Raw genomic sequence first — 20,741 nt, 5'->3', positions numbered from 1 at the left:
TAGGTCGACTAGGACTTGAGCTTAAAAATATCGACTTATACCATTGAGTAATTAATCCCTAAAAAATTCAGTCATAAGCAAAAATATACTGAGTAAGAGTCGATTGCACCTGAAAACGTGACCTTTAGCGACTGTGCATTTCCTCGATAGCCTTTCGGCCTCCCTCCTCTTCTGGAATCAATGCAGAAAATTAAATTAGCGTCGCAAGTAGGTCGCCTGCTTTTTTTTGTTTTCATTGAAATGTGAATCACCCATCGAAATCATTATAGATTGCTACTTAATTAAAATAACGTTCAATTTAAATTGCTGCCACATTCATGTCAAATTCCAATTCGAGAAGTGTCACTCAAAAGTAAAGGAAGAATAAACAAACGCTCATTACTATTGCATACTGCACGTTCAAACAATTTAATCGCAATACAATTACTAATGATAACTACAATTACGTAATGACAGTGGATGCAACAAATGATTAAAGTGCAGTAAACGCTGAAGTTACACATTTGAGGTTATCAAAAAAAAATCGAATTTTGAATAGTGAATGAGGCAAAAAAGAAACGTTTGAATCGTCATTTATTTTGCTTCGAAATGAATTGTAATCGTCCATGCACTGAATGAATATCTCGTTTCATTCAAGGATATCCATCGAATAATTTAGTTATTTATAGTTGCCCAGTTATGATTCGTACGGATCAAAAACTTTCGGCGCCTTTTGCTTTGATTAATATTCTTGCGTTTGCTCGTGTCAGTTGGCAGCGTTTTCGTTTTTTTTATTTTTAACGTGTGTCTTACTGCCTTAGCACAGTTTCATAAGAAAAGTTTGCGCTTCTGCGGTTTTGAACTACTGACCTTTGGTGTTTCTCATTATTTTGAGGTTTATTCAGCACGGTCTCAAAAAGTGCAACAAGATATTCGGGTAACAAATCCCACATTCCTCAATTCTTCGCATGCAGGTGCCTCTAGGCATTAATTTCGTTGGGAAAACGTATGAACCAAAACGGAGAGATGCAACATTGTTCGTATGAAAAGTGGGGGGTATTTTCGATAACTTGTAGATTACACCACCAAAGGCCATTATAGAACAGTTTGCTACTATGTGCTTGAATTACCAATTTTTCGGTTTTTCGCTTATATCTCGGAAACCATGGCATGCTGAAGCACATTAAAGAAATTTGTGAACTGGATACTGGACTAGAACTTTAAGGGAACCTGAGATGAACTTGAATAATTAGAAGAAGCTTGAGCGAAAGTTAACGGGAAGTTTAAAGAAGCTTAAGGTGCAGGTGAAGAGAATTTGCGGAGACCTGAGAAACATATAAAAAGAATTTGGTCATAGAGGATAGAGAACATTAAGAAAAGTCAAGATCTTCTAAACTGGTTTTCGTAATCTGCTACACATTTTCTTCTCGCAATTTACGAGGAGCCTTTCTATTCTCTACAATCATCCTGATTACGAATAAAGTCTACGTAAACTGGGCGCCGGTACTACGTTCTCTCGCAAAAGGTGAATCCCTGAAGACTTCTTCTCTATACACACCCCACAAGTCCCTAATTCAATAGTGCCTTTCCGAAATGTGTAGGGGAGTCATATGGGGCAGTAATACTCGTTTTAGATAAAAACAAGGAACCAGGGATCTGGGAGGAAAAATCGCACGCCGCTTACAAATTACATTTTTTTTAGAAAATCTTGCAATTCTCAATCGCGAGGGTTGTAACTTTGACGGAACACGAAATAATTTTGTTTGTTTCACCGATTACGTTTAAATGATATATAAAGCATCCCCCAATTGCCTTCTAAACATAAAATCTCACCCCTCTTTCAAGTTTCAAATTTTTAGCGCATTTTTGAAAAAAATACGCTATTATATTCGTCATTGCTGGCAGGCCGGCTGTCCGCGTTAGATCTCCACAACTACAATAGCTAGAGACTTCAAATTTTCACTAAAAGCTTTCTGCTATAGTGTAGATGTGAGTTAGATTACTTGTGAGATCCATAATTGAAGAAAATAATTTCGATATGGGTTTCGGAGGTGCTATAATTTTACCGTTAGATAGCGCTACCAGTCTAAAAACTTATTATTTACTTTGTGATTTGTTTTACAAAATGAAGACGTACCGTCAATTGAAATTAAATAAAATTAATTATTTAACGCAGCTCGTGAGATCGATAATTTTAAACTTCGCTAATAAAATACTGACCTGCATTACCAAAAATGCGCTTTAATCATGCATATGCTGATTTACAACTTGTTTAAGAACATTTTCTAATGCATGTATAGCAATTCTCTACTGCGGGGGTTGTAACTTTGAAGGTACAAGAAATATTTTTGTTTGTTTCACCGATTACGTTTAAGTGATAAACAAAGCATCCCCCAATTGCCTTCTAAACATAAAATCTTACCCCTCTTTCAAGTTTCAAATTTTTTAAGAACATTTTCTAATGCATGTATAGCAATTCTCTTCTGCGGGGGTTGTAACTTTAGTGGTACTCGAAATATTTTTGTTTGTTTCACCGATTACGTTTAAATGATACACAAAGCATCCCCCAATGGCCTTCTAAGCATAAAACCTCACACCTTTTCAAGTTTCAAATTTTTTTAAAAACATTTTCTAATGCCTGTATAGCAATTCTCTTCTGCGGGGGTTGTAATTTTGGTGGTACGCGAAATATTTTTGTTTGTTTCGCCGATTACGTTTAAATGATATACAAAGCATCCCCCAATTGCCTTCTAAACATAAAATCTCACCCCTCTTTCAAGTTTCAAATTTTTTAAAAACATTTTCTAATGCATGTATAGCAATTCTCTACTGCGGGGGTTGTAACTTTGGTGGTACACGAAATATTTTTGTTTGTTTCGCCGATTACGTTTAAATGATATACAAAGCATCCCCCAATTGCCTTCTAAACATAAAATCTCACCCCTCTTTCAAGTTTCAAATTTTTTAAGAACATTTTCTAATGCATGTATAGCAATTCTCTATTGCGGGGGTTGTAACTTTGGTGGTACACGAAATATTTTTGTTTGTTTCGCCGATTACGTTTAAATGATACACAAAGCATCCCCCAATTGCCTTCTAAACATAAAATCTCACCCCTCTTTCAAGTTTCAAATTTTTTAAGAACATTTTCTAATGCATGTATAGCAATTCTCTACTGCGGGGGTTGTAACTTTGGTGGTACACGAAATATTTTTGTTTGTTTCGCCGATTACGTTTAAATGATATACAAAGCATCCCCCAATTGCCTTCTAAACATAAAATCTCACCCCTCTTTCAAGTTTCAAATTTTTTTAAGAACATTTTCATAATGCATGTATAGCAATTCTCTATTGCGGGGATTGTAACTTTGGTGGTACACGAAATATTTTTGTTTGTTTCGCCGATTACGTTTAAATGACACACAAAGCATCCCCCAATTGCCTTCTAAACATAAAATCTCACCCCTCTTTCAAGTTTCAAATTTTTTTAAGAACATTTTATAATGCATGTATAGCAATTCTCTATTTCGGGGGTTGTTTTGGTGGTACACGAAATATTTTTGTTTGTTTCGCCGATTACGTTTAAATGATACACAAAGCATCCCCCAATTGCCTTCTAAACATAAAATCTCACCCCTCTTTCAAGTTTCAAATTTTTTAAGAACATTTTCTAATGCATGTATAGCAATTCTCTACTGCGGGGGTTGTAACTTTGGTGGTACACGAAATATTTCTGTTTCTTTCACCGATTATGTTTAAATGATATACAAATAATATAATGGTTCTCTACTGGTGTTAGTCAACACAAACAACCGACAGAAATTGCCCACAAACGAATCTGTAGAAGTGCGGGGGGCGAAGGGAGACGTTGTTGCCATCGTTATACTTCCGAATGTTGCAGTTTTAAAATCCGCATAGGAAACAACAAGGTCGCATGTGGTGTCTTCAAACAATAGCCCATTTGTTTATTTATAGCACGTGTTTATCATACGAATACACCTAGCACTTCTTCTTCTTAAAATAAATACATTATTCCGTATAAGGTGATAACAAACAGTGGAATAAGGGACGAAAAATTGGGATGCTTCGTCATTTTTTCGAATGGGCACGGTTTCCATAAAAGATTTCACCAACGGAAAACACATTTCCTTAATTATGTGCCATTGTTATAATAGAAAATATCCAAAAAGGTCAAAACCAATGACCCAAATTGTTTCGTTTGAGACCTACGTTCTTCGACAGTCCCAAAATATTCTTTTGGCACTTAGAAGGGGTGAAACGAACGGCATTACATAGGTTTTTCGATTTTGTGCAAAACTAAAGAAGGACCAAAGAACTGCTTAACTGCTGGGGCTTTACCAATTGTAACTAATGAAATACACCGTTGATTCTGCATTTTTATTTTACAAAAGAACACAGAGAATATTAAGTTATTGTTTCATCGACGGAATAATTATTAAATTGTTGTTCCAAATTAACTAACAACGTTATTAACAATTTTAAGTGAATGCCGACGTACAATAGAAACAATAGACGTAGACGCCAAAAAAACTGCTTTCATAGGCAAGTCGAAAAGATCTCGAAAATTATTATTGGCAGAACATTAACAAATTAGTAACTGCGACAAGGCAATGAAATTCACCTACTTATTTTAATTGTTTATCGGGAAACATGTATAGAAAATCCATTACAAAATGGAAAAAAGAAGATCACAAAATGGGGAAAACTTGACATGATTAACGTGGCAATTTAATAACATTTTACAAAACAACTTGAAGCTGATTATCGATTGCAATAATGTTTTTCCCGGCAACGCACACGGAGACACACAAGCGCATAATGCATTTATTGTCGGTATAGAACGGGAAATAGGAAAATGTAAATCAATTACTCTTGTGACATTAAAATTAACACTTTCATAATAATGTGTGTCCGTGTGACCGACGTGTGAACAAAATTCTACGTAATTTAACGCTGGATACGGCTCGCAAAAATTGCCCAAAATTTTACGAAAAAGAAATATACTCCAGATGATTTTTTCATTCCGAAGCTTCCAAGAAAACCGGCATGTGTTTAATTTTTCATCGAAAGTATTTGTGCACATAATATTTTTATTATTAAGGAATTCTCAAAGCAAATATAGCAAACGAGCTCCTTGAAATCGCGTAGAGGAGTTCGTTAAACTGGTTGTTAGTATGTGATTATTCAAAAATATGCTATAATAGAAAATAGAATTTTGTATGACATCCGATATAATAAAAAAAACTTTAGAAGACAAAATAGAGTAGCTCGGCTAAACGTACTTAAAGCTGTCGCACTTGCGCAAGTGGCTAAAGCATATTTTTCACCCGCGGCTTCCTTACGTCAACTACCGATCTTGAATATGGAGTATAGTATTACCTGCGTAATGGACATTGGTCCCCTACAATATTGGTTTCTTCGCATATTGTGGAAAATTTTGCTGCAACCCTGATGAATTCATGAAAAATTTCGACAGTAAAGGCACATACAATGACGTGGGTAAAACGGCAGCTTCGAACTTAAAATAAAACCTTTGCAATATTGGAACGTGGGTGAAATATTCCAGAACCAGCACAGATTTTCGAAAAACGAAGAAAACGAACGGACATTGCACGATTTTTTCAATAATTTAAAATTCCTATAGACCAATTTATTTGGAAGCGAATACTCCTAGAACGAATTTTGCAGCAATTCCAAGGGAAATTTAGGCAGTTACAATGACCCAGTTTAGAACTTGTTTGCTATATAGGGGGGCACGAATTCTTCTAGATCTAGAATATTCCCGCAGCGAATTTTGCTCTCTCTCTCTCTCTCTCTCTCTCTCTCTCTCTCTCTCTCTCTCTTTTCTCACGACACATGCTGAAACCAATGCTTCTACTCTGACTTCGGAAAAATGACAGCTACGTATTTCAAAAATCCGAGCACGAATTTTCCTGTCATTTCGGGAACGAATTGTGCAATCCTTGGGACCCATAGGAAACCAATTTTTTGAACACAATGCCACTTATTTTTAAAATCTATGCCCACCTTACATCGGTAAATACGTATCCTGTTAATGAATTTGCTTTACAGGAACGACCTAATCGATTATGGATAATTAAAAAATTACAGTTAATTGTATAATTATAGTGCCATAAGTCGTACCAACCTGCAGTAATTTTCTATAATTACAAATTATCACGCTGGTAGTAGTTGAAACCTGCGACTCTTTTTCCAAGCACGTGAAATTGCACTTTGTTTCGAAGTCGATTTTATAACGTCATCTCTCACTCTATTGTCAAAATTAAAGATTCAAAAAATTCTGCTTTACATTTTTTAAATAAAGAAAGATTTACGTGTGCTAGCTGAAAATGGAAAATTTCTCTTCCTTCTGATGAGTCCATGCTATTTTTAGTTGATCGATGATTCCTGTGATTGCAATTCATGTTGTGGGGCTCGGTCGTGACAGTTATGATAATTTAGTTTTTAATTTGCATATAAGTAAAATATAATTCTTTTTCTTTACAAATCAAATCAAAAGTTTTTGTAAAAATTTGTAGAGGATTAAATAAAAAAATCATTTTATTCGAAAGATGAATTTTTCGTATCTAGGGAGATGATTTGGGAAAGGTGCAATAAGCCCAAGTAGTTGAAAGAACCAAAGAACACTCCACGTGTATTCATCTTAATTTTAACTTACTTTTACGTCAATTCTAACGTAATGTTTACTAGTATAACGAAATAATTAACACAAGGCAAATTGTAAAAGTGTTCTGGTAATTTCTCGTTATCTGAAATCTGTATTTTTTTTACCTTTTCACGATTACCATACAAATTTTCTTATAGAATGTGGCCAGTAGAATCCATAATTTCAAACAGTTCCAAGATTGGGCTACTAGTTCAAAAGTTACAGCCCTTTGAAATTTCTTTCGAAATTGGTTTCTAGTCTATAACTTTTGATTGAGAAGTCTGATCGAAAAAGTACGAATTGGTTTGGATTCTACGCACCAAAATTAATAAGAAAAAGTGTTTTCCCGAGAAATTTTGGTGCAGTCGATTTTTGGTAAAAAATACTATGCGAAATATTCGAATACTTCTCAAAGTATTCAAATACCTTGCGAAGTATTCGAATACTAAATATTTGTGAAAGTATTTGAGTTACAAAAGCAAATACTGCTTCCATAAAACTATTTAATTACAAAGTATTTGAATACTAAAAAGTATTTACAAAATCGAATACTGCCCAGCTCTGTCTATAATGAAAATTGGGTCCACATTTGTTCGCTTTTTTGAGATTTTCAAGCTATCTAAAAATGTGACTTCATTCAAGGCTGAAATTGATCAATTTTAAGCTTTCTTTACCACCCGTAAGGGAGGTATTACGTGGGGGTAAAAAATGCCCCCCCCTTTTTTTCTCAACTGTCAAGTTAGCACTGCATTTCCCTTAAATTTTAATGATACTGAGTACCTTTGTGAATGTCAATGGCAATAATTTGTGGAAATTTATACAGAGGTTGCTTAAATTACATAAACCAAATTTTAAAGTCTAAATATTTTTAGTCCAATATTTTATCTTTTCAACAACCTTTTCTGTTTTACACAAACTTGCAGGTAAAAGCTCTAAATTTAAGCCATAGTCATTCTTTTATGCTTTAAGATTTTGTAAAGTACATAAATAGACTATAACTGTTAAGTTGAGGTTCAAAGTTGCATTTTTTTTAACTTTGAAGGTGTAGGTATTAAGGGGTGAAATTCCATACAAACAAAACTTTCAGTGTCCCAGTGATTTCACGCCATCCCAAATATTACCACGTACATCAACTTAAAGGTAAAATCTCTAAATATAAATCAAACTATATTTTTGGAATTTTTGAGGTGCTCAAAAATCTGAATCGATTTTTAATCTTCAAGTTTTTAACTGTCTAATTCCGACCAACGTAACAATTTATATTTTTATGGTGTAAATTAATGCAGACGCGTATTAATTAGGGTGTTAAATTTTACAAAGTGTCGTGGTGACCTCTCGCTTTCTCAATCTCTATCCAAGATTACCATTTTTATAGTACGTCGGGTATATGGCTAGAATGGGGAAAATACTGCACTTTTTGATTGGAATATGTCACTTTCTGTGGTAATACTTAATACCAAAAGGCAACTTTTGAGATAGGGAGCCACTCGAAAATCCGTGCAGGAAACCAAAATGGTGGCCGTCAAAATGGCGCCATTAGCCGCAATATAATATTTTTTCGTATCTCTGCTCCTAGTCCGATTTTAATTTTCTTTTTTTTGATTCCAAGCTCTTGTGGCAAGGAAACTTTTTTGATATATAATATTTATCTCTAAAACTTAAGGATTTAGCACAATTTTAAAAAAAGTGTTTTTTTACGAATTTGAATCACAAGTAAGCTGTTAATTGTGCAATATCCCGGTCTTTTCGACAAAAAAGACCATCCTTTAGAAATTCAATCGATTCAACCCCAAAACTCCTTATATCTACCCTGCAAGTTCGGAAAATTTCAATCCGCCATGTTTTTTTTTTAAATGCGCAATATTTCTTTCATCAGGCACGAGATCAAGCATTATGAAAATTGAACGGAAAAGCCTCGTCAATTTTTTTCTCTGAAAAACAGAAAATACACTCTGCTTTTAAAGTAATTAAAGAAACACTCAGTATATCGACTTTAACTCTTACTCTCGCTCTTACTTATCCTATTTTATTTAACTAGTTGGTTTAAGCTACGACGAATGTGAAATTTGGAGTGCTTATTTATCAGATCATGGGTTTTTTCGAGGGTTTTATCTCGGGTTTTCTTTAAGAATATTAACGGAATATTATGATTTCCAAGTTTTAGATACCTATTCATATAAGTTGAATCATTTTTATTATACAGGGAATCCACCTTCTGTAAGCGGACGATAGAGCCTCAATGGTTGAGATTAATGGTAACGGTTTGTTGGTACGAGAAGCCTGAGGGGAAGCCTAAAACGTATTTTTAGGTATATAGGGTGTTCTCGAGGGCAGCATCTACATTTTGATATTTTGTATAGGTATCACCGGGTATCCCTTAACAAAAGAATTATTTTTGTAGGTCTTATCGGTTTTTTTTCGTAATGCTAACCGCGAGGCTAACCGTTTCCCGGATATGCTTTTTATACAGGGTGAAAATTTTATCTTCAAAACATTTTTTAAAGAAGCTTTTTATGACATCCATAATTATAAAAAGTTTGCTACCAATCCACGTACATTCAATTTGGGGTCAGTAGCATACTTCTGCACGGTCAAAGGGGGCATACTGTTTTTAAATAGCAACCGCTATTTTCTTGACGTAGTGAATTATTTGTCGATACAAATTGATACAATAAAACTCGTTTTTCAAATAATTGAATTTTAATATTTCTTTAGCTAATCGACTTCGAATCGTGTAGACCGATTCATCATCAGACCTCAGAAAATTGTGCTGAATAATACAAATCCTTACATATTGAACATTTGACGTGAACAAGTTACACATAAAAATCGGGTTGAGCTTACTTGTGATTCTCAAATTCGCAAAGAAAACAACTTTTTTAAAATTGTGCTAAATTCTTAAGTTTTAGAGATAAATGTTATATAGCAAAAAAGTTTCCTCGTCACAAGAGCTTTCAATAAAAAAAAAAGAAAATTAAAATCGGACTATTAGGAGCAGAGATACAAAAAAATATATTGCGGCTAATGGCACCATTTTGACGGCCACCATTTTGGTTTCCTGCACGGATTTTCCAGTGGCTCCCTATCTCCAAAGTTGCCTCTTGGTATTAACTATTACCACAGAAAGTGGCATATTCCAATCAAAAAGTGCAGTTTTTTTTGGCGTACCCAACGTACTATTAAGTTGACGTCAACTTCACAGGTAAAAGCTCGAAAATGGGAATTTATACTTTTACTTTTTTTGAGTTATTAAATGTAAATTGATTTTTCGTTTCTAAGATTTACTTAACTGTCAAGTTAGTAGTGCATTTCCTTAAATTTTAATGATATTGAGTGAATGGTACCTTTGAGAATGTAAACAGATTCGGCTACATTAAATCTTATGCTTCAATAAGAATATAAATGGTGGAAATTTATGCGGAGGCGGCTTAAATTATATAAACTAAATTTAATGGTCTGGTGACTTCATGCCATCTCAAAAGTTGAAAATTGACCCATATTTACGAACTTTTTTACATTTTCAGGGTTACCATTTCTGGCAACTTGCAGGTAAAAGCCCTAAATATGTCAAGCTATATTTTTGTCCTATTTGAGCTTTTTAAAAATATCAGTCGATTTTAAACTTTCAAGTTTGAGTAAAGTTAACACTGCATTTTATGGTGAAAATTCATACAGCGACGTATTAGGTGGTTAAATTCCATAGCCCAAATTTTGTAAGGGTCCTGCTGATTTCACGCCATCTCAAAATCAAGAAAATCATCGATATTTATAAGCTTTTTTACCTTTTGAAGCACTTGAATCAATAGTTGGTCAGAGCGCATTTTACGAGGCATTTTATTAAGAATTACGAAATTTAAAAACGGGATGGGCTCTTACTTAACAGTGGCAATTGGAGGTTGCTTGTAGATCATTTAAGCGGAATCCATCAAAGAAATAAAAATATTCCGTGTATAACCAAAATTTACAACCCTCGCAATCGAATATTGATACGTTGGTAAGAGCGAATTTTCTTAATAATTACGAAATTTTAAAACGGGAAGGGATTTTACTTTAAAGTGGCAATTGGGGGTTGCTTGTAGACCATTTAAGCACAATCCATCAAAGAAATAAAAATATTTCGGGTACAACAAAATTTACAACCCCCGCAATCGAATATTGATACGTTGATAAGAGCGAATTTTCTTAAGAATTACGAAATTTAAAAACAGGAAGGGCTTTTATTTATCAGTGGCAATTGGGGGTTGCTTGTAGATCATTTAAGCAGAATCCATCAAAGAAACAAAAATCTTTCTAGTTCACGTAAAGTTAGCAATTTGTACTTTTATAGTATAAATAAATTCATGCATAGGCGTATTAGGAGGTTAAATTTCACAAATAAAATTTTAAGTGTCCTGGTGTTTTCACACCATCTCAAAAGTGGGAATTTGAGTCAACTTTCAGGTAAAAGCTCCAATCTGCAACAAATCTAAGCAATTGCGAAAATAAAAAAAAATAACCCATTGCATTTTTTCCGCGACAGGCTCGGACAGAGTGTGTCAATCTTGAGGGGCGTAGAGGCTTTCATATGTGGAAGTAATTTATTGACTTGAATTTCCCTGCATTCAATTTTCTTGGGGCGAATTTTCCAGATGGCGAATTGCTATTTTTCAACTTGATTGAGAACAAATCCAAATATGCTTGAAAAGGTCAGCAAATTCATGACGGGTAGCTTTAATTAATGGATTAATAAATAATTAAAAAAAATAATAATAATAATAATAAAATAATTTAAAAAACCATCCTCTTACATTACGTTGTAATGTAAATGTAAATTACATTGTAATGCAAATGTAAGGGGGGTGTTTTTTTAAGAAGATCACCCATTAATCAAAGCTACCCCGCTACCCGTCATGAATTTGGTGACATTTTCACCCACATTTGGATTTGTTCTCAATCAAAGTTTATTTTTCAAAAGCGCATGACCCTAATAACCGATTAGTTTAGCACGGTGATTTTTTTTGTAAATATCTGACCAATAAATACTTCAAACCTAATAAAAACAAACAATTAGACGTAGATCATTTAGTTTATTATCGCTTGCAGTGTAAACAAAGTATCATTGAATAAAAACACTCAATGATTTCATGCACTTCTCTAACGAGTCCATATTTCAAGCTTAAATCCTTACTCGGGCTAGGTGCTATATCCAAATTTTCTGGTGCAGTGTTTTAGACACTAGTTCTTGACTACTTACGGATTTTACCCAAAACAATAAATAAATTAGACAAATTTCCTGTAGAAATTATTAACAGAGTTTGAATCCAAGACGAGACGCTAGGCTAAGTTTTAATTTTTTTATTTAATTTACCAAAGGAATTCCTAACCTGGGTTTCAATGCTCAAATTCTGCTTCAGATTCCCACAAAAAATCTCCAATTTATAATCCAATCCCTGTACTTTGAATGTTTTGTTTTTGTAAATGTGCTAAAAAGCGTTTTTCGCCAACCAATATACAGAAGAATTCATTTTCCCAGACTATAACAAATAATAAAAATTAAAACATTTAATTAGGTGCTAATTATGTGCTGTCTCGTAAGAATTATGTGTCATTTAAAACAAAATGATCGGAATTTTTGAAACAACCCACTTTTATTCAAAAACACATTTTTGCATAAGTTTGCAGTTAGCCAGTGGAATATTTCCAGTCATTTATTTTATTATATTATCCATAATGACATCTAATTATAATGCAAGAACAAAGTCAATTTACATATCGCGACTTCTGACGGTCAATAATAGCCTTATCTCTATTCAAGGGTGTTAGATTTTGGGGGAAACATCCACTTCAGGATAAAAAAGTAACACCATCACTACCACTAAGGAAAAGTGTAAAAATTTTTGTTACAGAATGTTAGCTACTGCACCACTTTTGAACTGGAGTCAGCACGGATTTTTTTACTCCGCCGTTGCGACCCGGGCATTTTGGGTTTAACCCCAGATATACGCATTACCCTAGTCAGTTTGACCCCAAGCCGTATTGTCCCCATAGCGGCAAGTAACTGGCAGTGAAAACCTTATCTGTAATGGGGTTTGTAATCCAATTTGAATGGTATACTTTGTACTCGTTAGTTTGTACAGGTAGTTAGTTAAAGTAATTTCGCAAAACTATGAAATATATCAATTGCCTAACAATGAAGAAGAACAACAATTTCTTTTGTTTGATTCTGGTGTCTAACCAACTGGAGGCAAACCGTAATTTGGGACACAGCCGGGGTCAAAACGGCATCAGGGTCAAAGCGCTGGTGTCAAATCGTAATGCACCTATTCCAATCTTTGATGCAGAAAGGTTTTAGTAAAATTGGTAGCAAAATCTTCAAACATTCTTGTACGACATCTAACGTTTGTTAAAGGATTCCTATGAAGAAAGGGGTGTAAGATCAATCAATACTATTATAAGGAAATTATTAGATGCCAGCGACTTCCAGGACAGGATCGTGTCAATGTTAAAAGAAAAGTCAACGTTTCGTCCACTTTCGTAAGGAGCTTCATCAGGACAAGAAACAAAAATAATAATCAAAAATAAAATGTATTATATGCTTTCAGTTTTCGTTGGACACGGTCCTATCACGGAAGTCGCTCGTATATTAATCACCCCCGGCGTGGATGCCTCGGCTCTGACAAATGCTTAAGTGGTTTTCCGCGAGTTTTTCAAAAAAATTAGAAACCTTAACAACAAAAATTTTAATCATGCATAATTAAATTTCTCAAAAATTGAGTGCGATCTAATAGGTTTTTCTAGGCCGAAAACCAAAACTGACATAGGGCTTTTATGGAAGTTGGTACTCAAAGGACTTTAAAAAACTTCTTATGCCACTGTTATTATTTTTTTAAATATCGGCGATTTAGGAGCTATCGTAAAACGCAAGTTCACCGCAAATTTTTTCTCCACAACTAATTATTAGCAGTAAATTATGAAAAATCCATCGTTTTGTTAAGGATAACTGCAGTCGGTATGCAAACTCTCTCAATGCATTGATCAAAGTTGGCTACCGAACGTTGGAAGCACAGCTGTAGAAATTTGCAAATTTTTTTCGCTTTAGGGGACACGAGGCAGAGGATAACGAATATATACTACGCAAAAATTAATAAACGGAACCATTGCTGATAAGATAATGTCATTGTAATAATTGCACAGAAAAAAGAGGTGGTCGTTAATTACGTGCTGGAAATAATGTTGCGTTACATATTTCGGTCGTTTTCGGTTTTAAGTGCTCTATGCAAAATTTGTTTGAGACTTGGAAGATTTAAAAAAACGAAACAATATTGTTGCCCAAAATTTGGAAAGGTCATAGCGATTGGGGCATCATTCAAAACACAATACATTATTTTTTGAAATATCAAGTAAGAGCATTGGCAGCCCCCCCCCCCCCATAATGTTTTGGAGTTCAATATGGGGGGCCCACTTCGCTCATTCGACAATGTGAAAAGTGTTTTGGGAAGATCGTCATCTAGTTTTTAATAATTAATTAAAATAAATGCAAAAGGTTTCGCCAAATAGTTTCACCATGGAAGTAGTAATTTCTGTGTATACCGGGTGGCGATAATTTCATTTCCCGTCGACAACATCCCCACACGCAATTTTTCTGCAATCGCCCCACAAATTTGACTGTAAATGAAAAAATTCCTGGGGAGCTGGAAAAACAGGTTTCATAGGGATGTTAGATGGAATATTCCTATTTAACACCCCGTACGCAATTCTTCTGCAACCACCCCACAAATTGAGAAATATTTTTTTAAACTAACCCCGTAAAGCACGTATAAGGAAAAGGTCGAACTTTGAGTGTAATTGAAACCAGTTGCCAAATTCTTGACAGAACAGCTTCCTAGCGCAATCCAAAAATAACGCTTTTAGAAGAGTGTCTTCAAAAAATAATAAGTTTAGACAAAAACGTTTCCCACGAAAGTTATTATTTTCCGATGTAGAATAAGAATATTCAAGGTTTCGAGTTGACAAAATTAAGTTGCCCTACACTTTACCGGAACTGGTCGTCCGAAAGAAATCACCCTATACGACCTCGGATACACCCCAATTCGTCTCGTGTATCCAGTTAAACCTCCACAAATCATTCCTGAAACTAATACAATATATTCTATGCAAAAATCCTTGCATCAAAACTATCGTATATAACTGTTATCACCGTAAACCTTATTTATTTTTGTTTACCTATTCAATTCTGTTTTATACTTGGAAAAAAAACAAAGTTTATCCCTTAAATTAATAATTATAATTAGATCGCGATAATAGGTTATTTTTAATGATACATTCTTTCCTAAATATGAAATTCGCGTGGCGTTTGCATCTTTTTTGTGTGCTCTTTTTGTAAAAAAAAAAGATTCTACATTGTTTCCCCTAGAAGAGTAACTTTTTCGACAACAGCCATAGCACGTTGAAAACACCGGTTCTCGACCGATCACCGAAGTTTAGCAATCTAGGGGGCGGTTAGTACTCGGATGGGTGACGGCGTGCCGTTGTATCTCTTTTTTTTTAAATTTTGCTCATGTTTGTCCATTAATTTTAGATTTTATTACTAATAATTGTAATTCTTAATTAGAATTAATTTAGTTTTTTTTAGTTTGACTTTGAGATTTTTTTTTTAGTTTTTTTGTAATAAAACCTGGCACAATTTTTATAGGTTGTGCACAGAAAAATAAGGTCTTTCGAATAGATTAAAAAACAATTTTAGGTTGGTATTTGAAAGAAAAGTTCGATGCCATTGCGGCGCTCCAAAATTTTTTTTCAAAAATCCAGCCCGTTATTTTTCTGTTCGGTATGCCTAATATACATATCCGAAATTTGAACAAAATCCGTCGAGCCGTTTTCTCAGAAAATTGCCAACAAACGTACGTACGTACATACAGACGGAAAAAATAAGAAAGGTGCATTTTTTGCGCATGCATTTTATTAGCTTTTATTAAAAGGATCTACCATCTAAATTTCGTTAAAATTGTTCCATACATAAGAAAGTTGCATTTCTGCGCATGCGCAACACGATGTTTGCGCATGCATTTTGTTTGCTTTTATTAGAGGGATCTACCATCCAATTTTCGTTAAAATTGCTCCATAAATAAGAAAGTTGGATGTTGCACATGCGCAACTCGATTTTTTGCGCATGCATTTTGTTTTCTTTTATTAGGAGGACCTACCATCCAAATTTCGTTTTAATTGTTCCATAAATAAGAAAATTGCATTTCTGCGCATGCGCAACACGATTTTTGCGCATGAATTTTGTTTGCTTTTATTAAAGGGACTTACCATAGAAATTTCGTTTAAATTGCTTCAGAAACAAGATCGTTGGTTTTGCACATATGCAACACAATTTTTTGACTTTGACAATTTTTTTCTCCGTTTTTTGATAATATAACCCGGCCCAATTTTTTGTAGGTTGTACACAGGAAAATAAGGTCTTCCAAATAATAGAATAAAAATTTTAGGTTGCTATTTGAAAAAAAAAGTTCGATGCCGTTACGGCGCTCCAAAATTTCTTTTCAAAAATCCGGCCCGTTATTTTTCTGTTCGGTATGCCTAAAACATATATACAAAATTTCAACAAAATCCGTCGAGCCGTTTTCTCAGAAAATTGCTAACAAACGTACGTACGTACGTACAGACGGAAAAAAATTTTATTCTTTAAAAGTTGCTTAAAATGGTCTAAAACGTCGACATTTGATGAAATTTTGAAATATTCAAAAAACGGCTATCGCAATAGTTACCTAGCACATGCTAGGAAGCTAAAAATTCCTGGGAAGCTGAAGAAACAGGTTTCATAGGGATGGTAGGCGGAATATTCCTATTTAACATCCCGTGCCCAATTCTTCTGCAACCACCCCACAAATTGAGAAATAATTCTTAAAAACTAACCACTAAAGTGTTCGTGGAGATGATAGATAGAACATCTCTATTTTAACAACCTACACGTAATTTTTCTGCAACTACCCCAAAAATGGAGAAATATTTCCTTGTTTCCCTGCTTATTTCCTACAGGAGCTTTTTAAGCATAGCAAACTTTCGAATTCGAAGGTTCAATTCCTGAAACCGTCTGTGAAGTTGACATATTATTCTAAAAATTGCAAAATTTCTTAATAATCCTGTTGGCATCCACATTAATTGTACTGTTCCGCATAAATTGCCCCCAATAATTACGATCCTAGAAAATGGCCCAAAATGAAAATTTTCAAAAATTCTAGCGCTCGCTAAAGAGATACAAGGGAAAATCAAAAATTGTCAATATCAAAATGAAGAGACACGAAAAAATCTTTATTACAAAACTACTTGCTGAGTAATCTGAAATTAGTGCATTATACGATGTCAGCAGAAAGTTACTGGACTTGACCTCATTTTTTAACTAGAACACCCTGTATATTTTAATCTAAAAAGAAGCATATTAAAATTTTCCTTTTTAATATGTAACGCAATCGCAATAAATAGGGAAAATACAAGTGATTCAAAAAAAATTCTAAAGAATATTAATTAAATTAGATTTTTTTAAAAATCCAATATTGCATTTTTTATATTTCTCTAGTGTTATATTTTTGGAAAGCGAATTTAATATGCTCTTTTTCTTGTAAAATATACAGAGCCTTCCACTAAAAATGAGGTTAAGTCTCGGGTTAGCTTTTTTACCTGATCCCGTACACTTATTTTAAAACGGTAGATTCTTCAACAGTCTTATAAAGAAACTTGTAAAAATATTTCTATATCTCGCTTAAGAAATATAGGTTCATTCTGAGATTGACAATTTTTTGATTTTCCTACGTACATTTTAAATTGAAATATTTTAATCAAAAACTATCATATTAAGAATCTCTTTTCCAAAATATAACACTACAAAAATTCCATATTGATTCAAATAGATTCAAAAGATTTAAAAAACCGAAAGATTATGTTGTCTACATATTTATCAAATCATTTGACCTTTTTTTAGCCCCTTTTGAATATCACCCTTAGTGTATTATATGTTTTTAAAAGTAAATATGCTTTAATTTTAGATTATTACGCGACAGAGCAAAGCGATTCAAGCTTTATAAGGGGAGTCGATGGTGTCCGTCTGTCCGTGAACACGATAACTGTCAAACTCTTGGACCGATTTGGTTCAAACTTTGCATAGTTGACCTATATGCCACAAGTAATGTGCCTATTGAAAATGGGTCAAATCCAATGATGCGTAGGGTCACTTCGAGGTGCTGTGCCGCTTTTTTAGGGGTTGATTAAGTAATACAGGGCGCTCTATTAAAAAAAATAAAGTTAGGTCCAATAACTTTTTTGCCTAACCCCGCGTAGCGTGTGACCTAAATACAGGTGAGGGCGTGCACGATTGCCAATGTGATTGTCACAACGATTGCGGGATTGTTTTAGGCGATTGCGCGATTGTGGGAACAATTTGGGGATTGGTGCACAAATTAGCACAAAATTTTGGCGCTGTAACAAACTGGTGTGCCGATTTAGGGGTGCTAACGTAACCCAGCCGAAAAGCTGCTTAGTTGAGATTTCAAAAGCAACAGCAATTTTGGTTCTGAGGGTAACGTTTTCATATCATCATTTTCAAAATGTGAAACTTGACATAAATTACATTAGGTACTTAGGTACATTTGATTTCAATTAAATATCTAATAGTCTAGTTCGAGGCGAGTTTCGACGTTGTGCAACTTTCTGTACAAAATAAAACATAGGTAGGCATAAGGGAGGGTATAAATATGTAGTTTTTTTAATGCGATCTACAAAACTGGAACGATTTTAGTGCTAGCACCTAAGAAGAAAAGCCTATCTCAAAAGAGCTTACCGATAAGTTGGCTATGGAATAGTCACTGTTTAAACTAGAACATCTCACAAAATTGAAGCACTTTTAAAATTGCCTTTAAAATACTGTATAAAACAATGTTTAGAAATAGGTGCTCGAGGTTCATAGACCAAGGAAATAGCACATGGCTTCAATTATCGAAAGCTGCTGTGTTTCAAAAGTAATTTTTACAAATTTGGGAACATGAGAAAGTCATTTAATTCTTATAGGAGCTTTTTGAGATGGAGGCTTCATACCATGTTTCGAATACAAAGCTTAATTGCTCAAACGGATTAAATTCAACAAATGAAGTGAAGAATAAAAAGGATTCACTTTAACTGTGAATTGAATTCTCGTGTGTGCAAGTAGTGAATTGAGCTTTAATTGCGTTTGTTGCTTTAAGCTTAACTTCAATTATATTTTAATTGCGAAATGAATTCAATACAGTGACGTGTGTCCACCAGCTTAATATTTTCGATTTCTGAATGGTGAATTCAACTTCTTTTTCATGCGAATAAGCTGTTTCTTCATTTTTTACCACCATGGCAGTAGCATAGGTACATTTTAATTGACAGGGGAAGTAATACTAGGTTCATGAAAGTATTAAAATTGTATCCGTTATAAGTTTCTGATTTAAGATGGTAAACCAGTCCAAATCATTAGTTGTAATGGTGATGTAAACTATAAAGGCAACAAGTTCAAGATGAATAATTATGTTATTATTCCGTCTTTTTCGTTTCATTAATTTCATAACGATGATTGTTCGCACTCCATTAACAACCGCAGTTAATAGTTCAACATTTCCGGAACCTCTGCGTTTTATCTAATACGCAATTGATTCGTTTTTCATTTTTTGTACGTAATTGAGGAACCAACGTTACAATGGTAGGTATATAAAACGGTCACAAATTTTTACTACTATTTATGGTATTTTTGTATGAACAGTTAATTTGTAGATGTGCGCTACTTAATCTAACTGTCGTTAGATGCATTCTGCAGTTTTTCAACCTAGATTCCGCTATTCTTGCGATTTTCGGGGTCGAGAAAATGGCGCTTCTTCGACGGACGGTTGAGATTTCCGAAAATTTTTGCGAGGGGTTTTTACACGTGTGCCTCTTATTCGAACTGGAGAGCAGAATTGAAACCCGCGCATGTCTTAAATGCAATTGCAGTCGGCGATGCACTCTACAGGCGAAGTTTTACCCTACCACAAATCTAGCTCACGGTTAGCTTGACATTTATATGTTAATATTAGATTATTTACAATGCAGTTTAACCTAAACCTAGAATTTGTAGCCGTTTTGGAAAATGCGCGCTTAAATTGGGGCGCACGCTTTTAGATGCGAGCTTTTTCGAAATCGCGTTTTTAATCGCGCGAGGAAGTATTAATTGCAAAAATGTAATATGGTTAATTTGACCTGAATATCCGATATTAGGGCATAACCGCAATTAATGAAAGGATACCATTTGTAATTAAATCGACAATAATTTTTGTTTGTTGAATTTAAAGGAAATCGAGGCCAATTAAATGTGTTGCATTTCACCCCGTCGTCTTCACGAAAACATCGTCGGTAGAAAACGCCCCAAATTGAATGGGAAAAAAATAATCGCGCGTGCCGCTCGATTTGAAAATCGGGGGAGCACGTTGCAGCAAGATTCCATACGAATTTTCTAGACAATTTAGCGATTTAACAACAAAGGTTGTTGAATTCGGCGCGGTCAGTCGAAAATGCTACTACGACGCATTTAAAAAAGTGCATCTTAAAAAATCATTAACTGCACCCGGAAGAAAGGAAACCGGAGAAATGCAAAAAAAGTTGGACGTCTAAAAAGTGCATTGGTGAAATGAATTTTTCAGAACAAAAACTAGCACAATTACGTACACATAAGTGAAAAAAATTGAGAAAATCCTTGAAATCTGCAACAGGTTACACATGCATTTGGAAATTTATCCTTGAAACGAACCGCTTTTCCAACAGATTTTCCTACGTAATTTTACTGTAAGCCTGATTTGTAAGGGATTATGCACTCACCCACTATATACACCATATTTTTTGTCCATCTTTGTAGCTCTCTTCTAATATATCGCTTCTGTTGGATACATCGCGAATACGAGCAGTCCGCCATTTTTCCGAGGCGCTAAGTTTGCTACACTGTGCGCGACGCTATGTATAGTACAAACAGAAATAATTCGGCCCATTGCAAATCAAATCATTCATTACACTAAAAATATTTAAAGTTGCGCCTTTTCTCGCGCTTCGAA

At 34.4% G+C, this 20,741-nt stretch overlaps 1 protein-coding gene across 3 annotated transcripts in view; it reads right to left on the bottom strand.

The window, feature by feature from the left end:
* LOC116177153 (mushroom body large-type Kenyon cell-specific protein 1) overlaps nt 1-20,741 on the bottom strand; it is a 48,188-nt gene extending 27,447 nt beyond the window's left edge. For all 3 annotated transcript variants that reach the window (XM_031496035.1, XM_031496036.1, XM_031496037.1), the window contains exon 1: nt 20,512-20,741. In XM_031496035.1, coding sequence (XP_031351895.1) covers nt 20,512-20,605 — 94 coding nt within the window. In that variant the 5' untranslated portion in view covers nt 20,606-20,741. The remainder of the gene's footprint in view (nt 1-20,511) is intronic.

This window comes from Photinus pyralis, unplaced genomic scaffold, assembly GCF_008802855.1.
Source record: "Photinus pyralis isolate 1611_PpyrPB1 unplaced genomic scaffold, Ppyr1.3 Ppyr1.4_LG7, whole genome shotgun sequence".
Lineage (NCBI taxonomy): Eukaryota > Metazoa > Arthropoda > Insecta > Coleoptera > Lampyridae > Photinus > Photinus pyralis.
This window is presented reverse-complemented; position numbering and strand designations above follow the sequence as displayed.